Source organism: Heliangelus exortis, chromosome 2, assembly GCF_036169615.1.
Source record: "Heliangelus exortis chromosome 2, bHelExo1.hap1, whole genome shotgun sequence".
Classification (NCBI taxonomy): domain Eukaryota; kingdom Metazoa; phylum Chordata; class Aves; order Apodiformes; family Trochilidae; genus Heliangelus; species Heliangelus exortis.
The window spans coordinates 51,523,629-51,547,755 of NC_092423.1; the positions used below are offsets into that span (position 1 = coordinate 51,523,629).

General features: G+C 37.8%; 1 protein-coding gene across 2 annotated transcripts in view; it reads right to left on the reverse strand.

The window, feature by feature from the left end:
- The window catches only part of VPS41 (VPS41 subunit of HOPS complex), a 95,584-nt gene extending 87,402 nt beyond the window's left edge, over positions 1–8,182 (reverse strand). Inside the window, exons 1-2 of one of the 2 annotated variants that reach the window (XM_071736144.1) lie at positions 8,123–8,182; positions 4,554–4,592 (exon numbers count right to left, since the gene is read on the reverse strand). In XM_071736144.1, coding sequence (XP_071592245.1) covers positions 4,554–4,592; positions 8,123–8,143 — 60 coding nt within the window. In that variant the 5' untranslated portion in view covers positions 8,144–8,182. Of the gene's footprint in view, positions 1–4,553; positions 4,593–7,871; positions 7,987–8,122 lie in introns of those variants that run through there. The other variant, XM_071736145.1, reaches the window with a different exon arrangement.
- Positions 8,183–24,127: the final 15,945 nt, after the last annotated feature.

Here is a 24,127-nt window from a genome sequence, read left to right on the forward strand (position 1 = left end):
ATGAAAAAAGAAGTACTTTGCCAAAGGTCAGACAGGAGACCAAAAAGGCAAGGTGGGCTGCCTTATAGTAGCCAAATATAGTTTTCAACCATCTGTTTTTTGTTGCAATGGTGCTGCTACTCCAAAACATACCATCCATAGAAGAGCTCACCTCTTCTAGCCCAATGCTCAACACTTTACATTAAGAGAATATTTTGATGGAAACAGAGTATGACAAGGAGCCTTCTTTACCAGATGCTTTATTTACTTGAAGTGATTTAATTGCTTTGACCTAACCAAGACCCAATCTACAAAACTTAAGTCTGGAATGCACTGAAAAGGAAAAGAAAACATCAACAATTTTTAGTTGCCTCTTTTTTAGGCTTACATGTTTCCTGTGTTTCTGCTCTGCCCAGTTTTCAAAATCTTATAGAACAAAACCACTATAATTTTCACTGTGAAAAGTCTATCAGTGAGGGCTATTTTTTCTAAACCACGATAAACTAAACCATCACGAACACTGAGTCAACCAAGAATTTCTACAATACCTTCCTCTCTATGAACTCTCCCAGAGTTTATTAATGCAGTGTTTAGATAACCAAAAGAATAAACTAAATGGAAAAACATATCCCTTTCACAGGGTACCAGTCAAACATCAGAAAACAGACCCCTTGAAAATTAAGGCCAGGATACATAAAAATCAAAGTGTTAGATTGGAAACATGCAAAACACTGAGGACAACCACATACAAGGAAATAGGAAAAAAAATAGTAATGCACATATAAATGTACAATTTTTGTAAGAAAATATTTTTAATAACTTTTTGCAGAAAATTAACATCTGCACCCATCTGCCTTTTTTGCTGGTTTTCTTTAACAGGCCAATAATACAAAATACAAAATGTACCCTGTACTGCAGCACCTACAAAAAAAATCAGTGTAACTCCTTACATAATTACAGGATCTTTTCAAGGGACATAGCACTCATTTTATGATTCCAGTGACACTTGTTCTTGAAAGACAGTCCCTGTAGAGGAGATGCATACTGAACCAGGCAATCCACTCATAGCCCCAGCAGTAAACTACGAAGGAGCATCAAAGTTCAACAAATAACTAACTGAATTCCAGGATGGTAACTGAGCTTTGATTACCTCACCAAGTAAGAAGGCTCTGGCTTTTCATGCATCATGACTAACTTTATCTGTATCCCACTCTCACAAATAGAGTTTAAAACACCTCTTCTTACAGGTAGGAAACTAGTGCTCCATTTCATGAAGCACAGGGAACATGGACTGGGTATGCAAGGAAAGGCACAGAATTACTAACTTGTACATGCAGTCTGAGGTTGAGAGAGAAGCTGAAGGTCCTGGGACATAAGACATGGATCCAATTATTTTTCTGCTATGTGCAAGTTACCTGAAATAACTCATTTGCACAGACCAGCAATTTCCAGGGTGCAGTGTGTGTGTGTGTATATATATATATATTTATATGAGCATATATATATATGCTTTTATCAGTGCAAATTACATCTCAATGGGAATCTTTCATGCTCTACATACACAGTGAAAACCAAAAACATTCGCCTGACCTCACAAGATTTCATAGAGTAACATAACAAATGGTGACTGTGCCATATTGTGCAAGTACAACACACAGTAAAAAACACACTATAGCACTACAGTGCAGAGCAGCATGGAGGTTGAGGGAGACCCAAGTGGGTGGGTTTTATAAAACTTGCTATTGTTTGCATTAGTGTACTCTAATTATTCCTTATTTCAAAATAAAGATGTGCACTTTTTACATTAAAAAAATATATTTACAGGACAGTCCATTAGCTGGGTATTTCTCACTATAGTTTCTCTTTTAAAAGAAGACAATATTACAAGCTGGACAGCGGCATCAACATAAATGAAAGAAAAATACCATTGTGCATCTCACCAGCACACTGCCCTACTACTGAAGAATGCTTAACTATTTATACATTTATTAGCATCATCATTTGCTAATTATTTAGCAAAATATAAGTATCTGCTTGACAGAAAACACCTCAACTGGGAAAAGTAAGATTTAACAGAAGCAGATACATGGCAAAAAAGAAAATTAATATGAAAACAGAAATTAAGATTCAGGCTGTACATAATTTATGCAGACTTTTTTCCTCTCTTTTCACTTTGCTGTCTATTTTTAAGATTACATCAAATGTGTCAGTCCAAACAAACAGCTTCGGGTGCTGGAAAATAAAATTAAATATGCAAATGAAACCACAATGTACTAGGATTATTCAAGCAAACAAACTTGCTAGGGCTCAGCCCCAAATATGACATATTTGACGATTAGAAAGGGTTGGGAAAAGTAAAGCAAATACACTTAATAAACACCTTTCAAAAAACCGCAAAAACAAAAAACAAAATCCTGAAGGTACAAAAAGAAAATAATTATACTTCAAGCCTGCAGTAGTGATACTTAGCAAACCAAGGAGCTTCTTATATTGAGAATTAAAAGATGGTGTTAAATATAATGCTTCCTCGTTGTACCATGGTATTACATAAAGCTGTCTGTCTACAGGGGAAAAAACCAGTTTGTAATATCCTATAACATATGTAAGCATATGAAATAAAAGTATAAGTTGTATTGTAGTTACCAGAAAAGATCTAATACACTTCTATAAGTGGCACAAGTTAAATGCCATTATCTACCCACTGAAAGGACTTCTTAGCATCCAAATATAAGCACCTTCTCTGCCCATTAACACCTTTGAATTTTACACATTCTAACTTAAACAGCTGAAAACTATGAAACCCTTAAGAAGTCTTAGGAACTCAATTTCCCCAGGAAGAAAGAGTTAGACCCAAACTTAGGGTAAAGGACCCTTAGCTGAGGTAAACTGAAGACAAAGTTTTTGCAGACTTCCATTGTGGCCTATTATAAAGCTGTACTATTGAGTTGGTGTGAATAAGCATCCTGGCATTTGTTGAAAAGCCTGTCATTCAAAACAAGCAGGCAGGTAGCAAGTTTTACTGAAATAATGGCACAGCATTGTAAAAAATACAGGGGAAAAAAGAAACACTATGAAATTTTCCTTTTCACTTCTCTTCACATGTGATATTAACATTAAAAAGACATCTACTTTAACAAAGGTCTTGTTCAAGTTTTATGACTTTCAATTCTGTTAAAGCTGCATGATGCCTACTTTTACTTAAGGCAAAACCCCAAACACTTGGCAACCCATTTATGATTAATTCTGCTGTAAATACTTATTTACTAGGGGGTGAAATGTTGAAGGATACTAATACAAGTGCTCACCTGCAATAGAATGTTAAGAAAACAAACAAATAAAACCTCCATGCTTTAGCAGGTATTTGTGGTCACTATCTTGTGAATGTCAACCCTTGGGAGGATTCCTATTCTACTAAATACCAAGTCATTGTCCAGTAATTGTCTATGCCCACTTCACAAAGAAACACCTAGAATTAAACAATTTCATATTGGGCAAAAAAAAATGCCAGTCCAGGTGACTATTCCAGATGGCAACGCTAAAAGGACCGAAGAAATTCCTACTTCTCACCACGAATGTCCCAAGGTGTCACTGCAAACAGCCACTCATGAAAGGCTGAGGGGAAAAAAATTACCCCTTAAGAAATAAAGCCAGTCTATTCTGCAAAAACAACTTTTTTTTCCAACTCCACTACTTCAGTCTCTGCAGTACCTCCTGTCTCAGAAACCAGCACTTCTTCCTGCTTGGTGCCTAAACCCAGACCCCAAGTATGAAGAATGAAGAATTGTCCTAGGTAAAGAACAGAAATTTTTCCTAACAGTAAAGCTAGTTTTTAAGTTTTGAAAGCTTTGAAAGTCTAGGAGACACGTTCATGCAGATACATAATGGGAGAAAACACCCTGTTCTGTGTCATCTGTCCTTGCTGGTGGCCACAACTGAAGCTACTCAACAACCTTTATTTCTTCATTCCTGTATCCTAGACCACACTGAAGTCGAGTATCTGCAACATCTCTCATGGTTCCTTTCAAAATGGCAGGTTTGCAGTTAGTACAGTACTGTTCAGAGACAAATTCTTGAACCCTTTGCAGTCCTCGTCCTCTCGTGACCCTCAATCCAGTTTTTTCCAGGACCTACAGTAGGGAAGGCAGACCTCTCCAGACCATAAGACAATTTATGACAAAATGTCATCTGAAGAACAGAGACTCCACAGAACATGATTACCTCTAGACCATGAAGCTATTAAATAACACAGTAATTACCTGAATGTAGTATTACTGCATATATAATTATACTTACAATTAAATTTTCATTCCAAGCAGAAGCGCGTGCACTTGAATTTGTCTCTCAACATAATTAATTTTACTATGATGGGGTGTCTGTGCTTTTTTGAAAACATAAAGAAGCTTCTAATAGCAAATCACAGACCCTTTTTAATATTTTAAGCCCAGATTAGCATTCCTTGCTACACAGTACTAGCAAAAGTTCTAAAAAACCCAATGAGGTAGTATTTTTCTCTCCATACTAACAGAACTATCACTCACACAGAATCAAGCGGGATGCATTTCAAGCTGGCTTACCTCAGAATCATCTGTTGATTCCTCATTAGACCTGGTTTCCTGTAAATGACACAAATAATGAAGAGAAAATCAGCTAAGCAATAGTTAACTGAGCGGTATTTCCCCCTTTAAAGTACATTTCAAAGCTTCATTAAGAGACAGAAGACAAAGTAACTCAAAGTTCACCTGCAAATTTTCCACATGAAAGCTTCCCTTCTTCCAGAAATGGCAGAAAGTTTTGCATCTGACTTGCAAGACGGAACAGCCGTCTCAAATGACCCACAAAAGAACTTTGTTGTTCAAGTAATCAGCTGTTAATAGAAGCTTATTTTAAAAACTGAGATTGATTACAAACTTTTTATCTATAGAAATCCAGCATTAAATTATTTCCTCCTTCCCATGCCATCTCAATGCAAGCCATGCAGCTTTCTCTTGCTTTTGATGCAACTGTACCTTTAAAAGATCTCTGGCAAGACAATGATTCTTACTGTCCTACAAAAAAATTTTGTAAGTCAACTCCTGCTAATCTCTCACCTGTCCACCGAGAAAATCTGCTGATGCAATGCCTCCTCAAAGAGGTCAGCAAAATGAAGATTTACTTAATGCATTTATCGTTATCAATAGCAATAAAAGGTTACAACTGATACGCTGACAGTGAATGTAAGCATTTTAACAACAAAATATGATAGAGACTGAGCAAGGGAGACAGAAGCATTTCAAATCTTATGAAGCTGCATTTGGACAGCAAGATAAATAAGAGCAGAATTTCACCACAGAAAAAAAAAAAAAAAAGACAGTTACCAACAGTTTCTTTTTTCCCATCTTTATAAAATGCCCTGATTGTGACTTTTGGGCAAAAAACAAATAGAGGTTCACCTTTAGTAACCATCACAACAGAGAAGAGATACAGATGGGGGAGAAACAAAAGCGGCATTTCTACTTGCTACAGGAAACTCAGTTCAAGGTGTTATTACCATGATTACTGCCATCTTTTGACTCCATTTTACTTACTACAGCCAAATCCAACTCTCGAACATGCCTCCCATAGAAGGATTATCTGTGTTGTCTATATTAATGACATGAGTTAGGACATTGCAAGTAGAAAGAAGATGAGAACATGGGAAGATGGAGTAGAATCCTGGTATCCTTTCAAGCTCAGGTTTGACTTTGCATGTACAACAGCTTGTTAGTCGGTCTCATGGGTTTCATTCAAAAGATGCAGTTACCTTTCAGGAAATAACAGTTTGGTTACAGATAACCTTTGTGCATCTTAAAGTCTACTTAACAATAGCCAAATGGGGACAGAACTAAAATACTGTTGTGTAACACTGACTGATGGACAAACTACAGCAACACAGGGAGTGCAATGCAAAATATCACAAAGAGACTGGATGTGGCACTCAGTGCCATGGTCTAGCAACCGCAGCGGTGGGTCAACGGTTGGACTTGATGATCTCTGAGGTCCCTTCCAACCCAGCCAATTCTATGATTCTATGAATCCAAGAGTTGCCTACTCAGGTCCTTTACAAGCCAAAATTATTACCACTACCATTCTGATGTTGTGATACAACTCACATACTCTGTATCAAGAGCAGATTTTTTTTTTAAAATCCTAATCTCTCAAACAAAATAATGAGAGCAAGTGACACTTTCGCTGGTACAGATGAATCTTTCTAGCACAGCTACATCACTTAAGATTCCCTCCCTCCCCCTTGGGTCTAATTTTGGCTCTTAGACTATTCAGGAGAACACAAATGCATGGAAGACCAGTAACAGTAATCCTGCTTTGATTTAGGATCTATGCCTGGGTATTCCCAAGCCACTGCAACTGCAGGTACTAAATTTCATAAGCAACATACAAACTCACATAAATGCCTCACGACCTTTATGTTCTACTGCAGAAAGCAAAGCAAATTCAGAGGGAGTTTTGGTTTAGGAAAGATGTAGAAACTATCTTTGTTCCCTACTAATTCACTCTGCTAACAACTCGCTATGAAAAGCTTTTAGCTTCACTTCTCCCACCCATGTAGGCAAATTGCAGTTATGACTGCTCTGGGGTTTTGTTAGGCTCCTTTCTCCTGCATCCCAGTGCATGAATCGAGAGGATTATCCCCCGCTTTTACGTTTTAGTAGCCCTGTATCTGTGAAAAGGAAATCCCTCAACAGGGATTTGTAGTCAACCAGAATCCCAAATCATGTAGGAATGGCTGCCATTGGCAGGTCTCAGACTGCAGGGAAAAATCAGCAGTATGCTTCAGCCAGCTGGCAAATGCTATTGCACGAGACTCCTTAGAATGGAGAAAGGGAACACAAATGAGGAAGCCACAGAAATGTGAAGTAATCTCTCACCACTAAGTCTCTCACTTAAGCAGATCCAACATAACTTTTCAATAAATTCTTCATCTGGCTTTCCAATATGAATATTGGGTTTTTCCTTCTCTTCCTGAATATAATCAAATCATATCAACTATGTTTTTGGGTCCCATGACCTAAAGATGCCAGGAGGGGAAACCCATGAAACCTGAGTTTCACACATGTCACACACAAACATCCCTATTTATGGTGGCAGTGTGCATGCTCTTCAGAGGAAACAGAGAAGAGTAAGGAGACTTCCCTGTCATAGTCCAAACACAGCAAAACACAGGCTGTTTTTACCTCTTATGTTGCTAAAGAATAAGAATTCTGAGAGTTGGTTTCATCCCAAGAAACCTTTCAAATGCTGCCAGTGTTGAAAACTCACCAAAACAGGCAATGAAGCCAGCCCCCCCCAGCAAAACCAGTGACGGCAGTGGAGGTGAAAACCAGAGGGCAATTTTCAATTAAAGCTAATTCCCCTGAGGTAGTTTTAAGACTCTGTCACCTTTAGCCATTCAAGACAGACATACATCACACAGCTTAGCAAAAGAATAAAAAGTCCTGGCTCAGCAAAGAAACACTGAGAAGGTATCTGAAAGGACTGGGAACTTTACTTTTTGCAATAATTTCACGTTTTTCTTAGGAGAAAGGAGTCTGGGCAGGGGGATCTTTAGGAGGACACCCACTTCAGAGAACTACAGGTCACAAACACCAAACTCCTCCGATTTTATCTCAGGACAAAACTCCCCTGTTGGAAATGAACTTGCTCACTTCTCCTGTGCCACCACATAGACGACAGCTTCTCAGCCATTTCACACAGACCCTTCAACTCTCTAATCCTGGCTTTAGAGCGCCATCAACTCTACTTCTAAACCCCGCCCGCCCAGCTCCCAGGTCCCCCCATCGGTATTCCATCTACAAAGCGGAGCCCATACGCCTTGCGCCGCCTCCCTTGGCCATTTATAGCGTTTTTTTAGACAAAACCTCATAGGTAGCCTCATAGTCCGGCGCGGCAGAGGAGGCCACCTCCATCTCGTCTCCTCCGCCTAGGCGCAGCGAAGCTCCAGCCGCCGCTCCTGCCCCGCCACCGGCCTCCGCACCCCCCGCAAGGCTCTGCCCCGTCACACACGGGCTGCTCCTTCGCCCCTCCGCTCCCGAGGGCCGCCTCGGCCCCGCACTCCCACCGCCCCGCTCCTCGCCCCCCTCGGGCGGCGCAGAGCCCTCCCGGCCTCTACCTTCTCCTCGGCTTCCGCCATGGCGTGGTCAGGGAGCCGTCATGTGAGGCGCAGGAAGCCGGCGATTTCGGAGGCATCCTGGGAAATGTAGTTTCGAGGGGATAGTGTGTTTTCCTCCCCTTTTCTCTCCGTTAGGTTTTTTTTTTTTTTTTTTTTTTTTTTTTAATATGTATGTGTATATCGTGCGTGATTATTTCAGGCACGGCGGCGCTACCTCACCCCCTGCAGTAGGCACAGCGGGTGCCGGTCGGGTTTTATTCCTGCCCTCCCCATTCTCGACGCTGTTGAGGCCGCACCTCGAGTACCGCGTTCGGTTCTGGGTCCCTCGCTACAAGACCCGCACTGAGCCGCTGGAACGAGTTGAGGGAAGGGCAACCAAGCTGGTGGAGGGTCTGGAGAACAAGCCCTATGAGGGGAGGCTGAGAAAATGGGGAATGTTTAGTTTGGAGGAGTCTGAGAGGAGGTCTTACTGCTCCCTACAGCTACCTGGAAGGCTTAGAAGGGCTGAAAGGTTGTAGGGAGGTGGGTGCTGTCCCCTTTTCTCAAGTGAATAATGGTGGCACTAGACGAAGTGGTCTGAAATTGCACCAGGAGAGGTTCAGAGTTGGTGTCAGGAAGAATTCTTTACCGAGGGTGTAGTTAGGCATTGGAATGGGCTGCCCAGGGAGGTGGTGAAATCACCATCCCTTGAGGTTTTTAAAAACTGTTTAGAGGAGGCACTTCAGAACATGCTTTAGTGGGCATGGTGATACAGATACATTTTTTTCTTTCTTTTTTTTTTTTTTTTTTTTTTCCAACCATGACCATTCTGTGATTTTGTGATTCCTTACCTGTGAGTGAGAGCCTTTTTAAAGCTGAACTCTCCTGATTACCTGAGATAGAGCTGTGTAGATCCAGCTATGAAGAGACTGAAGGCAGCTGCCATGGTGAGTGACAAGGTACCCTCCAGTTATCAGGGGCTCTGGGTCAGCCCCCCAGTGGAACAGCATAGTTGGGTGCTTTCTACAATTCTAGAAGCTGCTGCATGTCTCTTTTAAAGCAAGACTAGAATGCCTTGCTTGAGCCCAAATTATTTCCTTTATATATTAAAAATATAAACTAAGCTAAAAAGCAATATGTAGTGGTCTTTGTCACCAATGTTTTGCCAGTGGACCTATTCCAAATTTAAGGTGGAGTTATAGTGTTAATGTACCAAAGCCAAGTATTTAAAAATATGCAGGTCAACTCTGGCAATAAAAGAGAAATCTTAGAATACAGTGATGGAGCCAAGTGGCCATAATACCATACAATCAAAGTTAATTGCAGAGAGTATTAACTTGCATATAAAAATCACGCATACTGTTGTCATACCTTTAGAAACTAAAAGCTAGAATTTTGACCAAGGGGAGATAGAGCAGTTCTTTAAAATGATAAAGAGGTTGATACTGGGGTGAGAGAAACCTATCAAACCTAACAGTGTCAGTACTAGAACATGTAAATATAACTATCATTAATATGTTTAATTTGCAAACAACACACTAGATGGAAATCTACTTTTTTTTCCTGTTACCAGATGTCTATGGAATATCAGGGTACCATGATGAGTGTGTAAATGTCATCCCCATGCTGAAAAAGACAGGTCAGCATGAACAATGGAAGGTGGTGGTTGCTGAGCTTTTTTACTACTGCGTGTAGCCACAGGAGATGGGTATCATCAATATCAGAGAACAATGAGTAGTGAAACTTACCAGGGAAGGGCCCAATTCTCACAGAAGAAATCACAGGACACACGTGTAGATGACAATATCCACGTGTTTGGGAGATAAGATGAATTTACATGTTTGGATAAAACAGACAAGGAAGGTCTGTTTGAATTGTGTGAGTCCACCAACCAGCCGGGGTTTTGCAAACCCATAATAGACAATGTCCCCTTCCTAAAGGTAGTTTCTTACTCTTAGTGTTTCAGGATTTTGATTAAAATCATGGCCATATAAGCCAAGGGATATCTATGAAGGAGATGTTTGGTTGTTATTGTGCAAAATATTGTTGAGACATCACCTGGAAATAAAAGTAAGTGTAAAGTCAATTTTGTTGGGGGAAAAAAAAAATAAAAAAATTTATTCAAACTGGAAAGGGGCAAGGGGCCACCAAAAGGAGCAAAGCAGTTTAAGGTCTATTCTGTGGAGAAGACTGGGCAGAAAAAAAGGCTTGGCTTCTTCAGTCTAGAAATAAAAAAGACCCAAAGAGGAAAATGAGCTATTAAAGTAAAAGGTATGAGATCAAATAGGTATCAGCTGTTTTCAGCACATTTAGGCTGGAAATGAGTAGATTCCCATGTGTCAGAGAAGTGTGCTCCAAAGGAGAACCTCACTGGCAAGAAATGTAACTGATTTCAAGATGAGACTTAATAAACTTATAAGAGACTATAATAGATGTTTGCTGACAGCTGTGCTGCTTACCCAGAGAACTCATTCCAGTCCCATTCTGACCTTCTTGAATCTTAGCCCTGTTCAAATCAATGAAAAAAAAAATACCATTGCTGTCCATGGAGCCAGGATTTGTCCTGTAATCTGTAATGCATAGCTATCTTATCTTGTACATAAAGACTGTGTATATTTAGAGAAAGGAAACTCTACTGGTATGTTGGGGTTTTTTCCTACTTTCAGGGGGAAAAAAAGACTGCATAGGGGGTTTGGGTTCAAGGTTAGGTTTTTTTTTCCCCCTTAACATAGACATTTTGTGGCATTTTTTAAACCGGAAGGAACATTAATAACTGACTTTATAAATGCCAAGAAAAACTGAGTGTAAGGGAAAAGATGGCAGATCTTGTAAACTTTGCTATTATAACAGCTAACAGGGCACATTTGTATCAAACAGAGCAGTCAAGTAACAGCTGTTCTTGTTTTCATTGCACGCAGAATAAAGGATATAAACAATGTGATTTACTTACAGTGAGCTACTTATTTCTGGCAGAAACACTCAAAACTAATTTTTTTCTTGCTTAGGCTTAAGGTATGAATTCAATATGATGTGATTTTTGTCAGGAAAATTTAATAACTTGTCAACTGATTTGGCCACCCCTCTCACACCCACCCTCCAAAAGTGCAGAAAGCCATCAGGAAACAAGGACGTCTGGGAGTTTTAAAATCTTTCAGCACCTCCTACAAAGCACTCAGCATCCTACAAACTGGGGTCTGAGAACATCCCAGTCAGCCTTTGGAGATAAAAAACTTAAGAATAGCTCAGCATAAGTGAAAACTACAGCATTGTCTAAGGGGAGTAAATGATCTGTCCGAACTGTAGAGACCACTGTCTCTCCCTGTCTGACAGCAGAAGGGTCTGAAATCTGTGTTAAGTCAGTTGTACAAGTGGGAGAGGTCTGGAATCCCTTGTGAGATTATTAACACTTTGAAGTCTAAGTAGAGCATTTTGGCTCAGATCCATCTCAAGTGATAGGCTGGCTCTACCTTGCCATTTAGTTTTCACTAGGTTCACCAAAAATAGCACTCTTTGTAAGTCTTTTTAAATAAAAATTCTAGCCATACCATGGTGCTTTTAGCTTTTACAGTGCCAGCCTTAATGCAGAGCTTCTGGTTGATGGGAATGCCAACACCACCAGGCAGCTTTCTAAAATTTAAGTTTGTCAGGAGTATCTGATGTATCTTTTGCTATAGGAATCAGAATTATCATTGAAACCTGGACTTTGACTGATGTTCAGATTCCAAATACTGCTAGAATTCTTATCTCTTGCTTTAACACACTTTATCCCTGACAACTGTGTAACGTAACAAGTATCTGTGCCATTTGAGAGAGATTATTGTATTTTTGTCTCCCAGAGCTCTCAGTTGCTTTCAAGCAGGACTGATTCATCCAACAAAATATTCAGCTGCATTATCTCCAGTCACTCTTGCCACCACTTATTTCATTAAAAAAAAAAAAAAAAAAAAAGGAAAAAGGGGTATTTTCTGTAAGTTAATAGCATTTTAAAACACTGTACTGTATAAAATATAACTAATATTGTTGTTAGTACAACAGATGTTCAAAAGTTTTCCTCTTTCTGGTTGTTTGTAAACAAAGAATTTTGCAAAGCCTTTTTTTTTTTTTTTACCCTCACTATCAAAGAATTATTTCTGTGAGGATACTTTTGGTTGGTACCATAGCTTCCATGAATATATAGTTGAATATGTTCAGAAATTTCATACATCAAAAAAGATCTTATTTTACCTGCTAGGATCATATTATTTTGCAAGTTTTTTACTTTTTTGTTCTTGATCCACCTCTAAAATTTATTTATTACTTTTCTTCCTGAAATAAGAACAATGGTTATAAAACCCCTTTCAATTATAAATTGAAAAAAAACAACAAATAATACACTAATGAAATAGCTTGAAGCTAGATAAGCTTATAAAGCTAAGTGCATATGGAAATCTTCACAGGAAAGTCATTAACAAGCTTAAAGAAAATTTGGTTAAGCATAGTAGTACCATATGAGCATCATAGTTAACTTCCTTCTTTAATTGGAGCTAAGTATTATCCCTGTATATTTTTTCATAGCACCAAAAAGGCAAGGTAAAAAATATAAGTACACATTACCACTACGCCCCACAAATTCATCATATTTATAGAAGAAATCTTAATGATCATCTATTTAAAAAGACAATGTGTGATAATAATATCAGAAAGATTTTTAAAAATTCTTTAAAGTAGTTGATATACATTCCTTGGCACTTAAAAACTTTTACAAATTATAGTGAATTATTTTCAAACCTTCAGGAATAACATTCCCCTTTCTTTCTTCCTCTGACCCTCACTCCCTGTCAGTGTTTCTTCTGCTCTCTTTCTTCATCTTCACTCTCAGGCAGTCTTTATTGAAAGATAACTTCTTGTGCTAGGTGGACCACACAGAGAAGATGAAAAAATATGAACAGTAAACAACATAAATCCAGTACAATTATCCATTTATCAAAGATAAACAAAAGCTATATATAAAGGCAGAGATAGTAAGGAAAACCCTCTTTAAAACATTATGGTTAAAAATGTTAAGAAACTTTTAAAGAAGGAGCAAATCTGAAACTGAAAATTATTATGCTATGAGAAAATTCTATAGATTATGAAGGCAGAAGGGAACAAGCTCTGAACTCTTCCCTAACACAGGTCATGAGATTTACCCGAATTAATTCATCTTTGTACCATTTTTTTAGAAGAAAACATACCTTGAAGTAACATTTCCAATTACAGGGAACTCTTTTCACTTGTGATAAGTTGTTTCAAGGGCAGTTATGCTCTCTGCTAGAAAAATAAAGAAGAGAAAAAATTGTCTTACTGGATCAGAATGGTGGTCTATCCAGTGCTTCACCCCCAAGTGGTGATAAGGGATGCCATTTGGGGAGAGCAGCATGTGCATCGAATCTCCACCCCCCTTGTTTTACCACAGCATCTACTGGCATGCAATTAGGAATGTAAGAAGGCACATCCTTGACTGCTCCTTCCAGTATCAGTAAATGTACATGCTCTCTTGGTTCTGCTACTGCTTGCCTCCACTGTCTTCTGAGGCAGTGAAGCCCATATGTTTTCTGCCTGCTATGTAAAGAAGTTCTTGGGTTTTTTCCCCCTGTTTCAAAAATGTCTCTTGTATGTGTCTCCTACCAGTTTAGATAAGTTCCTCTTAGTTCTGATATTGCAAGACTTAATAGGAAATGGGTTTTCCTTATCCCTATGACAAATTTAAATGTCTTACTTCAGCCACTCCATTATGTCCACTATGGCATCATCTGTCAGCAGCTTTTGAAAATTTGGTATTAAAAGATCTCTTCCCCCTGTTAGTACTCATAGCATAACATAAAATCACTTCTTAGTGGTTTGTTAATGAAAATAGAAAGATGATACTGATTCTTTCAGAAAAAGTGTTTTGCATCCTAGAAGTAGTTTTTGTGGCTGTTATCTTCTATACCTCCAATATGTTATGATCTTTCTTAATTTGTACCTAGTGGGACATGACTATTAATGTTAAACTAATGCAAGATTCTCAGTTCCTTTGTGTTTATTTTACTATTGCAAATAATAAAATAGTTCTAGCTATCATTCCATTTTTAGAACTCCTTCTCCCTCCTAGTAGAATTAAAACCCTTCTTGACATGAATTCTTATGATTGACTTCTATATTTTCTGTTTCACATAGTATGTATCTTTACAGTTCCTAGATTTTAATTTACATTCACAGTGATATTTTTCTCTTTGAAACAAAATATGAAAATTAAAAGTCCATAGATGTAAGCCTATAATGGATGCTTTCATGTGTTCCTCAAGGATGTTTTGTGGTCTTGTTGTAGAGTCTTTACTGTTCTTTTAAAAGTTTCCACTTCTCCTTTGTGTATACTTTCTAGCTGATTATTAGTTTCATCTTCTGAAAGCAGCATTACTGTTTGTTTCTTGTAGGAGCCATATTCCATTGTCAAACATAAATGTAATTTGAGTAATGAGCATTTTCACCAAAGATAGCATTCAGATATGATCAAATTTTACATTATTATATGAGTTAACATTCTTAAGATACTGTTTTGTCCAAGAGTCTCAAGAACGTGCTTAAATTTTATCTCCAGGTTCATGTTTAGGTTTTGCTAGTTTTTAGCAATTGGATTTCCTTCCTATGTATTGAGAACTGCTCTATAATCATAAATGTAAATAAAAAGAATATAAATAAAATAATAAGAAGAGACATACTTAGGGAGGACCCCAAATCTTGACTCTAGGATTTCCTATTTTTATTAACATTTCAGAAATTTGAAATTTGCAAATCCAGAATCCCAATTTCTAAAACTTCAGTCTAGGCTCAGATAATTTTTGCAAATTATCTTTCTTACAAAGTGACTTTAAGAGTGCTGCTTATCATATTCATTATTATCAATTGCTCATTGTCTGTGTTAGTGGCAGAGCTGAAATCCTCCTCACTACTGAATTCTCCAGATAGCTCTATCTCTGTTCTTTTCACAGGTTGAACTGGCAAGAGAATGCTGGTTCCCAAGGTGATTGATGCAGACTGTCTTGAGGCATTGCTTTCTTGAGAGTTTCCAATTTTAAGTACCTGAACTTATGTGACATTAGTTTTTCTGTCTGTCAGGTGGGTGTCTTGCATTATTCTGAGATTTTTCATGTCCAGAAAGGAGACGCAAAGGAACATACGAAGGCACAAAGCCTGCTGGATAGAGCTGGAGGACTTTCTCAAGAGGAAGGAGCCTCGCATTACGGGGTCTCTCTTGATATTTCCAGTCTAGAGCAGACCCAGGAGCAAACTGTCACGGAGTGCCCTACTTTTCTCACTATGGAGAGGATCCTGGTTGTCAGTAGCCACGTGCACCATTTTGGTGATCAGGGCAACAGGGCACTTGAGATAAAGAGTGAGCCAAGTTGGCAGTAACATATACACAGAATGATTTTGTGCTTCTGTAATCTTTCTATATACAGGTGATATTACCCAGGTATTTTGCTATAATTTTCATTAGGCTGTTACAAATCTGCATGAATCTCAGTGATATGCTGCTGCTTTTACTCTTACTGCCACTGCTGCTTCCAGAATTTGATTGTGGGTAACCAGAAGATGATGTAGTATTAAGTTTACTGACAGCTCTATGTGGTGTGTTTCTCCTTTTGAACAAGACCACCTATTTGAAAAGCATCTTTCCAAATGGCCTGCCTAAAAATCACAAAATACACATCACAAAAATATCACTTTTCTAAATCCTTGTGACATTCTTCTATATAAACTGTCTTGCAGTGATACACAGACATACTTTGGATATAATTGGTCTACTTGTATTTTAATCTAACAAAAAAAGAAATTTCAGGACACAACAGAACAAAATTAGTATAACATAAGCCATTCTTTTAGTATTAAATTTCCTGCGTGATGAAGGGTTTGCCAAGTTAGTTAAGAAGTATTTATTTAAAAGGTCAGGGCTTTATCCAACATGTATTCAAGTATCTTAGAGGAAAATTTTGCAAAAAAATTGAAGGAGCAGGTTACTACCTAAATAGCAACTTTTTCATCAAATACAATCCTGAAAAAAATGTAGTATGGTATATTTATATATATAGTTGTCACAGGAATCTGAAGCTTCTCTGTATTTGGCTTCATCTGCTTTTCTTGCTATGTTGTGGACAAAGCAAGCCAATTGGTTTTTTGTTTGTTTTTTTGCTCCAGATCTTCTTAGTCCTCTAGGAAGCCTTTTCTATATGAAAAAAAAAGGTATATTTTTTGAACTTGTCATATTTTGTATGATTTCAAGGTGAAATAACTACAGATTAAACAGATTTTCAAAATAACCCTCTTCCTCTACACAGAAAAAAAAGGTCTCTAGGAAGTAGTATTTGCAGAGTCAGCTGCTTATCCCTGCTGCCAATAAAGTTGATAGTTGGTATTGATTTCAGCAGGAAAAGATTTAAACCAGTATTTTATACTTTTGAAAATATCAACCATAACCTTTCTAATAATTAATATATAAGAAATAAATGTTTCAAATATTGGCATATAAATACAGAAAATTCTGCTTTCTTTATGGATGTGTTGTATCTTGTCTTTGACTCTCATAAGTGAAATCACCGAATCTAGTGAAGCTCTCTCCTAATCCTTTTTTCCACAAGTGTTATTTCTGATATTTATTTTCCCTCACTACTTCTGATCTGCTCTATTACTGAAAGTATTTAATGGAGTCAATGTTAAATAGATCGTTGGAAAATCTATTTCGTATTTACAGTGAAAAACACTTTTCATCTTCTTCTTGACATGCACTTAACCCCAAGGAAAAATACTTAGCTTTCCAGTTACTTAAATAGTGTACATAACGTACAGGAAATGATTGATGAGGTTATCAGAGCTCCTACCTCAGGAATACTGTATGTTTTCCATGCATAATATTCTAGTTATAACCATGGAGCATATTACACTAACATTCTGAAGTGAATTTTCAACTTTGCCATCTTTGTATACATATTTTGTAATACTGCTTAACTGAGAACTGGAGAGAGAGAGGAAGGAAAGAACTAAAAATGTGAAAAGTCAGGAGAAACAACAAAATAAATTAAGACACAATTAGACTCCTGCCAAGCAGAAAGCTCCTGATACTGCCATTTGACAGATGTGACATAAAATCTTGGTTCCACTAAATTGAATAAGGGTCTGGCTGTTCATCAAAAGGGGTTGAGTCTTCACCCAAATATACCCTATTCCCTATTAAACTGCGGATTGACACATTGAATAGGTCAAAACCATGGAATTAAAGGCACAGAGCTTATTAGAACTGAAGAAAAAAAATGTTCCTGTATTTTTGGATTCTGTAAGGTTGCATTAATTCATAGTTATTATAGCATAATTGAACCAGCTTAATTTGGGTACAGGTCTTGAATATCACTCATGAGAGAAGTCTGATTAACTTTTCTGCAGCCCAAAACATTAAACTGTCTGTCTCAAGTCTTTTCACTCTCTCTGGTGCTGCCACCATACCAACATGCTACACCGTTTGACCAGAGGTGCAGAATGCATCCTGGCCAGCAGAATAAAACATTGGTTGTCTCAGTGAACTCCCCTTTCTTTCCAGTTGTGTACTGATATTCATATAGATAAGGAATATACACATTCTTTCAGGGAGCAAAAAAGTGACCACAGTGTAACTCAGGATTAGGCCATCAGTTTATTGCCATTGAGCCTTTTAATCACATATTCCTGTGCCAGGGAGACTGCCTTTACATCTCTGAAAATACAGTCCTCCCTGTGTGTTCTGTTTTCTGATGCTCTAATCATAACCTAGCTTAGGAAAAAAACTCATAAACCCATATCTTTCTTTCCTTACAACTGCGTGTATCAACCTGCTTCTTTGCATAGCTGTGTTTTCTGTAATGTCTCTTCCCATCCTATTACATCCCCCTCAGGATCTGACCCTAGATCACATAGCTGAGGTCTGACAGTTCACCCTGGGACAACCCTTGATTATGAAGCAATGTCAGAGTGAAAATCTACATCCCTGGGGTGCAGGGTAGTGCCTGTGAGTGGTGCCTGAGGTAAAATAGAGACTATTTAAGTATCTGCTCTTACCTCTCTCCACCTTGGAGTGGAGTATCTTTTTAGACAAATACATTTGCAGTGAGTTTAATTTTGATGTGGGGAACATACCTAGCTCTGGTACCAGCAATTCTCAGTGAATTCAAACACAAGGACATTGAAGTTATGTTATCCAAAGGCTGCAGATTTAAAAAATGCTGTACAATCCACCAAACTGACAAAGAAACAAAACTAATGAAATGTTAACAGTCCTGCTTAAGCCAATGGTCCCTACTAAGGAAGTGATTCAACTCCAAAGGTTTTGAAAGGGATGAGTATTTCATAGACAAAAAGCCATGCAGCTTTTCTATGCAGCATTCCTGCAGCAGATGGTTATAGTATGACAATGTTAATGAGATGATCACTCTCAACAGTGCATGTGGATAAATACAGCTGCCACATGGCAATAATATGATTTTATCCTCCCAAAAAGTAATTTTTAAAATTTAAAATAAGTTCTTTCCATTCCTCTCATTCTTTAGCTCCCTAGAAGGCATTTTGTGGATAATAATACTTTTATGAGCTGTTGGGTTAGATATTGAAGGACTTTACCCATTGCATAACACAGTAGCAGCAGAATGCCAGTCTTCACCTTCCAACTTCATTTAAGTAAATTTTTAGTACAAAGCAGCCTCAGTTTTATCTGTGCCTGGGTTGCTGTCAGCGGTGATAGTGACAGGTCACCAGCAACACTTCTGCACAATATTCTGTGCCAGACCACAAAATACTCATAGTACTTGAAAACAGTTATCATCTGTTTGCTTCACGGAACAACTTCCCATTTTTTTAGTGGGGAATATGAGGAGAAGGGCAATACTAACTCATGTTAAACAGTTCAAAAAGAAAATCTCTGTCCCCAGATTACCATCCTTAGGCTTTGGCTACAGGACAGCCACTCTTGATGGCCTAGCTCAAGTATTGCCTTTTTCCATTAAACAAATATCGATTTCATTCTCCTGCTTCAAAACAGAATAGAAATTAACACGGCTCTTTTTGGTTACTTCATTGTTTGTGTATCACTTGGGAATAGTATATATTAGTTAACTGCAGTTGCTCATCCAGTGGGCACTCACAGCCTATTTTTTCCCATGGTATGTATTAAACAGCAGCTATTAAGAATGCTCCTCTGTGCCAGAGTGCCAGGCTTTCCCTCTAACTATTTAACATCATGCAGTCAGTCCAGCCTCCAACATATAAAACAGATTATAAGCTTTAGAAGAAGCAAGAAAAGGGGATGGCAAAGACTGGGTTATTTTTTAGTAGCATCCCACTCCTTATTGTAATTAGCCATTTACATTGTGGTGGTGACTGTAGCATGCTACTTATTTTTGGACATAAATGAGATTACACAATTTATATCTGAAATAATGGACTTCTAAATCAACACAGGATCTCGTTTGAATTACATCTAATCCCTTGAAGTAGCTGGGACTAGTAAGAGATGGGGAGGATCAAAGGGTGATAGGAAAAGATGCAAGTGAACTGCCATGGTGGGAGTTGGTAGTGGCAGGCACAACACACTGTGATTTTGGAGGTTTCCTAACACATCTAGGACTAGTCCTGAGGGATCAGTATCCAGATCTACTCTGTCAAGTGATTTATAACATGCTACTTCAGTGTTTAGTCAGAAGGGCTCAGAATTACTGGAGTAAGAACTATTTCCTAAGGCGATCTTTGTAAGAAAACTTGATTGAGGTGGCAGAATGGGAAATTTATGGGAGCTGACTGTTATCTTGTGATGTGCCACAGACTAAATGATAGGGAAGAATTCTTTCACTGTGCCATACCTCAGTTTCTCCATCAATGAAATAGAAGTAATGAAATGCACTGATTGTTGTGAAGTATTTTGATATCTAGAGATGAAAAGTCCTAAGAACTTGATTCTCCATCCAAAGCCCTTTGAAGTCCTCAGAAGGCCCTTGATTCAGCTGTCTTAATTTGCATTTGGCTTAGTCTGCAAGTCACCCAACATTCTCCAGAAATTTGGAAATGTACCACCCAATGAATTTCTCAAGGATGGAAAAATATAATCTCAGGTAATCATTGTCATTATCTTCAACTATTTGACTATTCAGTGTGAATTTACATAACAGCAGTGCAATATATGCATTTGGATTGTTTGTAATATTTTACAAGATCAAGGTGAAAACTTAGAAGATGGAGTAGGAAAAAACCCAGCATGTTTCCTTGACACCAAAGAACGAACTCTTGACAGAAACAAGCTTTTTTTTTTTTTTTATCTTTCTTCTCTGAAGATAGATGAAAAAGATCAGGAGAAACTATGTCTCATTAGAAGTAAATGCAGTCTGTGGTAATCCATACTAAATTTACAACATCGTATCTTATAAGAAGATATTAGGCACCAAAGGGCAGGTAGTTAGATTGCAAAAAAAGCCTATAAAAGGATTTAAAAGTTGGTGTATAATTTTTTCAGTATAGTAAATAAAGTGGCACAGACTTTCCAGAAGAATTTTAAATCTTTCAGTGTGATAGGTAAGGTGAGAGAAGGTTGTAAGACGAATGACAGTTTTGCTCATTATTCAACAAAGCTCACAACAAACGAAAGGGGTACCTTTAGAACATATTTTGGTTTTTGGTTTTTGTTTTTTTTTCCCTGGAAACTAAGCAGCTTCTTTTTGCTAAGAGAGAAATGTTATCTTTATGAAGAAAATATTTTTCCTAATCAATATTTTTTTAACCTCTGGGTTATTACTTCCTCAATTTTTTTTTTCCCCTCATGATTGGTCTATGTACTTTAATGAAAAATCTGTGGAACAGACACATACTATTGTTCACATTAAAGCTTTCAAAGGTTATTAGCTGTGATGGGGCATTACTTGTCCTCAGCACATTTCTCTGTAACATATCACGTACTTGGGATGTATGTGTGTGTATATATATAATTGGGAGCAGAAAGAATTAGCTGTTGGCAAAGCAGAATTATCCCCACACTGGTTAAAGTCAAAGACCCAGGAAATACACATTTTGTTCTTGCTATGCCCTTTATTCCCTGCATGTGATGTATGCCACTTGGCTGCTTTCTGCTTCAGCTCAGGTGTATGTTAACAGAGATTAATACCATAGGGATGTTTGTGGATCTTTCTTGACCACTTCAGAAGCCTGGTTATTAATGAAAACATTTATTTTTATGAATCTTCCAGTGATGAAAAATAATTTAATTCTGCAATTTTCTTAGTTTTCTTCACTTTTAGAGTAGAAAATATGCAAAGAGTGTAAGAAGTGATTTACTTTGAAAAGCCATTATGGCAGCTAATCATCCCCCACAAGTTTTTTCTTTTCTTGTGCCAGGTCATTAATTTGTATCACAAAGCAGCTTAAATTCTCAGGGGTATAAAACTCCAGTTTACTCTCTTTCCAGTTAACTTCCATGAGGACTTTGTTCAAGAACTGCTGGAGTTAGCCCAATGCTATTTCTTCTGTAATGCCAGTCAAAAGGTTTGAATGTATAACCACTAACCACATGTATGCCATACATCAAAATAGAGCCTTAGATGTTTTATTGTTTCTTGAGTTCTGGCCAGAACAGTGTGATGAACACTGTGTTTGAAACTGCTGACGCTACTGAAAAGCTATACAATAAAATATCTCTTGCTATCTTTTGTACTTGATTACTAAGCTGAAAGCAAGATTTTATAATAAATGGCAAATCATGATCACTTTCTTTTTTATGCCTGTTACCTACCTTTTTAAAAAAAACTTCGACAACTGTTGCCTGATTACTGGGCTCAAGTTCAGTGCGTTTGTAAAACGTCAGTGTTCTCTGTCATCCCTCTCCTACATTATCAAAGTTCTCTGTGCACTCTTATCCAGATTCCCAATCTTCTTACAAGTTACCCTCTCTATCCCAAATGAATTTGGGTGCACAGTGTTAATTGAGCCTACATCATAAACTTGATCACTCATGTAAAAGGAGATAGCAGCCCAGTTTTCACCTGACTCATAAACACTTTTAAATTAAAGTCATGCCTTTAAATGCACTGAAACTACTTCTAATTACTAATCAAGCTAAGTCCAGAAAATTGTTTGCGGAAAAATAAAGATTAATATATAAGCGGAAATACATGAGATAGTGGCATGTGATAACATGATTGTAGAAGTCCTTTCCTGGTATCTGCTATATAAACTTAAGGGTTTTTTTCTTTTTCTCTTGTATTTTGTTTTTCGTTATTATTTTATGAGTTTGGGGACTTTTCCAAAGTGAAAAATCTTGCTTTAAAATATACACAAAAGTGATAAAAGGGTACATTCCTTTTTGGGAGAGCTGAGCTGACAGAAGTACAGGGGGAAGATGCTGGTACTGCAGGGAAGAATGTGACATTCTAACTTTATATCCAAACTCTCTACAAGTTGCAGCTGTTCAAGACTGGGGCCCAACCCTCTCTACTTCAAGTTCTTGTTTCAGAATTGTTTGTATGTAACACTGTGTCACTTTTTCTTATCTTTAAGAACATGATCCATTGCTGTTAAAAGTACCAGAAATATTCCCCTCAATTTCAACTGATGTTGCATCAGAACAAAAGATAATAAAATGCTCAGCGGATTAATTTTTCACTCTACAGGTCTTTAATGTTACTTAATTTTTTGGAGCTTGACTAAAGCAGGGAGAAAGCAATTATCTCTAATGTTAATGTAAGGGGCAGAATTGCTTGGTTAGCAAAATGTACAGTATCTTTTTCATGGTGTGTTGAACACATGACTGGATTGAGCAAACAAAAACTGGTAATAACAGATCTTGTTTTCTAAATATATAATTAAATCTGTAGTGGAATATGTTCTCCCAGGCAAGTAAATGGGTGAAAAAACCCATTTCAAATAGATCTAAGCAGATATCTTAGTGAACCTCATGGTCCTAATATTTACAAAACAAAAGATAATTCCAGAACCCTCCTTACCATGCATTCTGTGTGGCATGCCCGATTCACTTCACTGCAATTGTGACAAAACAAATTAAGTACATCATGGTTAATGGCTCAAAAAGTAAGTTTCTGATCTTGTAACAAAAATGGCTCAGGAAATGAAAATGGAAGGCACTAGCCCATTATGAAGGTAAAGGCTCCCCAGGCACTGTGCAGCACTACCCTAGCAAGCCCTGTTTTTTACTAACATGCTATTTAAATTTTCATTTGCATTGCATCTTCTGCAAACACATGGTAATGTTAGCCAAGTGGGCACAGGTTCCAGTATAGTAATAAATATGAACAGGTAATATAATTTTTCCCCCCTGTTTTTGTGCTGCATCCTTCTTGCTTTATTTCTTGGTTTATTCATGTAAAGACTACTACTTCTAATATCAAACTGATGACAACAATGCATAGTAAACACCACTATTATCTTTTGGAATTTTTCTCCTAAAGCACAAAATCATGTCTGCTACTGAATAAATACCTCGGATATAAGCTTACTGAGATTAGCATCTATGTTTTCTTCTAAGGCCTTTCTTCCAAGCAAAACAATGTACAAAGTACCTTCCAAGGTCAAGTTCAATAGCAGGGAATCTCCAGCCGACAGAGGTGTATAGGATAACTGATACAGGCACATGCTGGAGAATGAGAATTTGCAATGAGTGAACATCCACCTGCAGCTTTTCCCTCTGAAGCATTAATACAGGACCACAGGAAGCTTCTGTTGTTTCAGCTGCTCAGGAATTATAGGCTGTTGCTCTGTCTTGGTGTTAAATTAAACGGAGACTGAGCACTTCAGATGCATATGAAGAACCTCCTCCCAACATGCTGAGCAGTTAAATGACATTCGCACCTCACAGAGTTGGGCCTCAGAGGAAGACATCCCTATGTCATTTCTAAACCTAGATATTTTCTGAAATAGATGTTATGGAATAGCTATCCTAAAAAGCTCTATATCTGTATCTGTTTTTCTCCCTGAAGAAAATAGTCGATGCATAAGAGGTTGAGAAGGGGT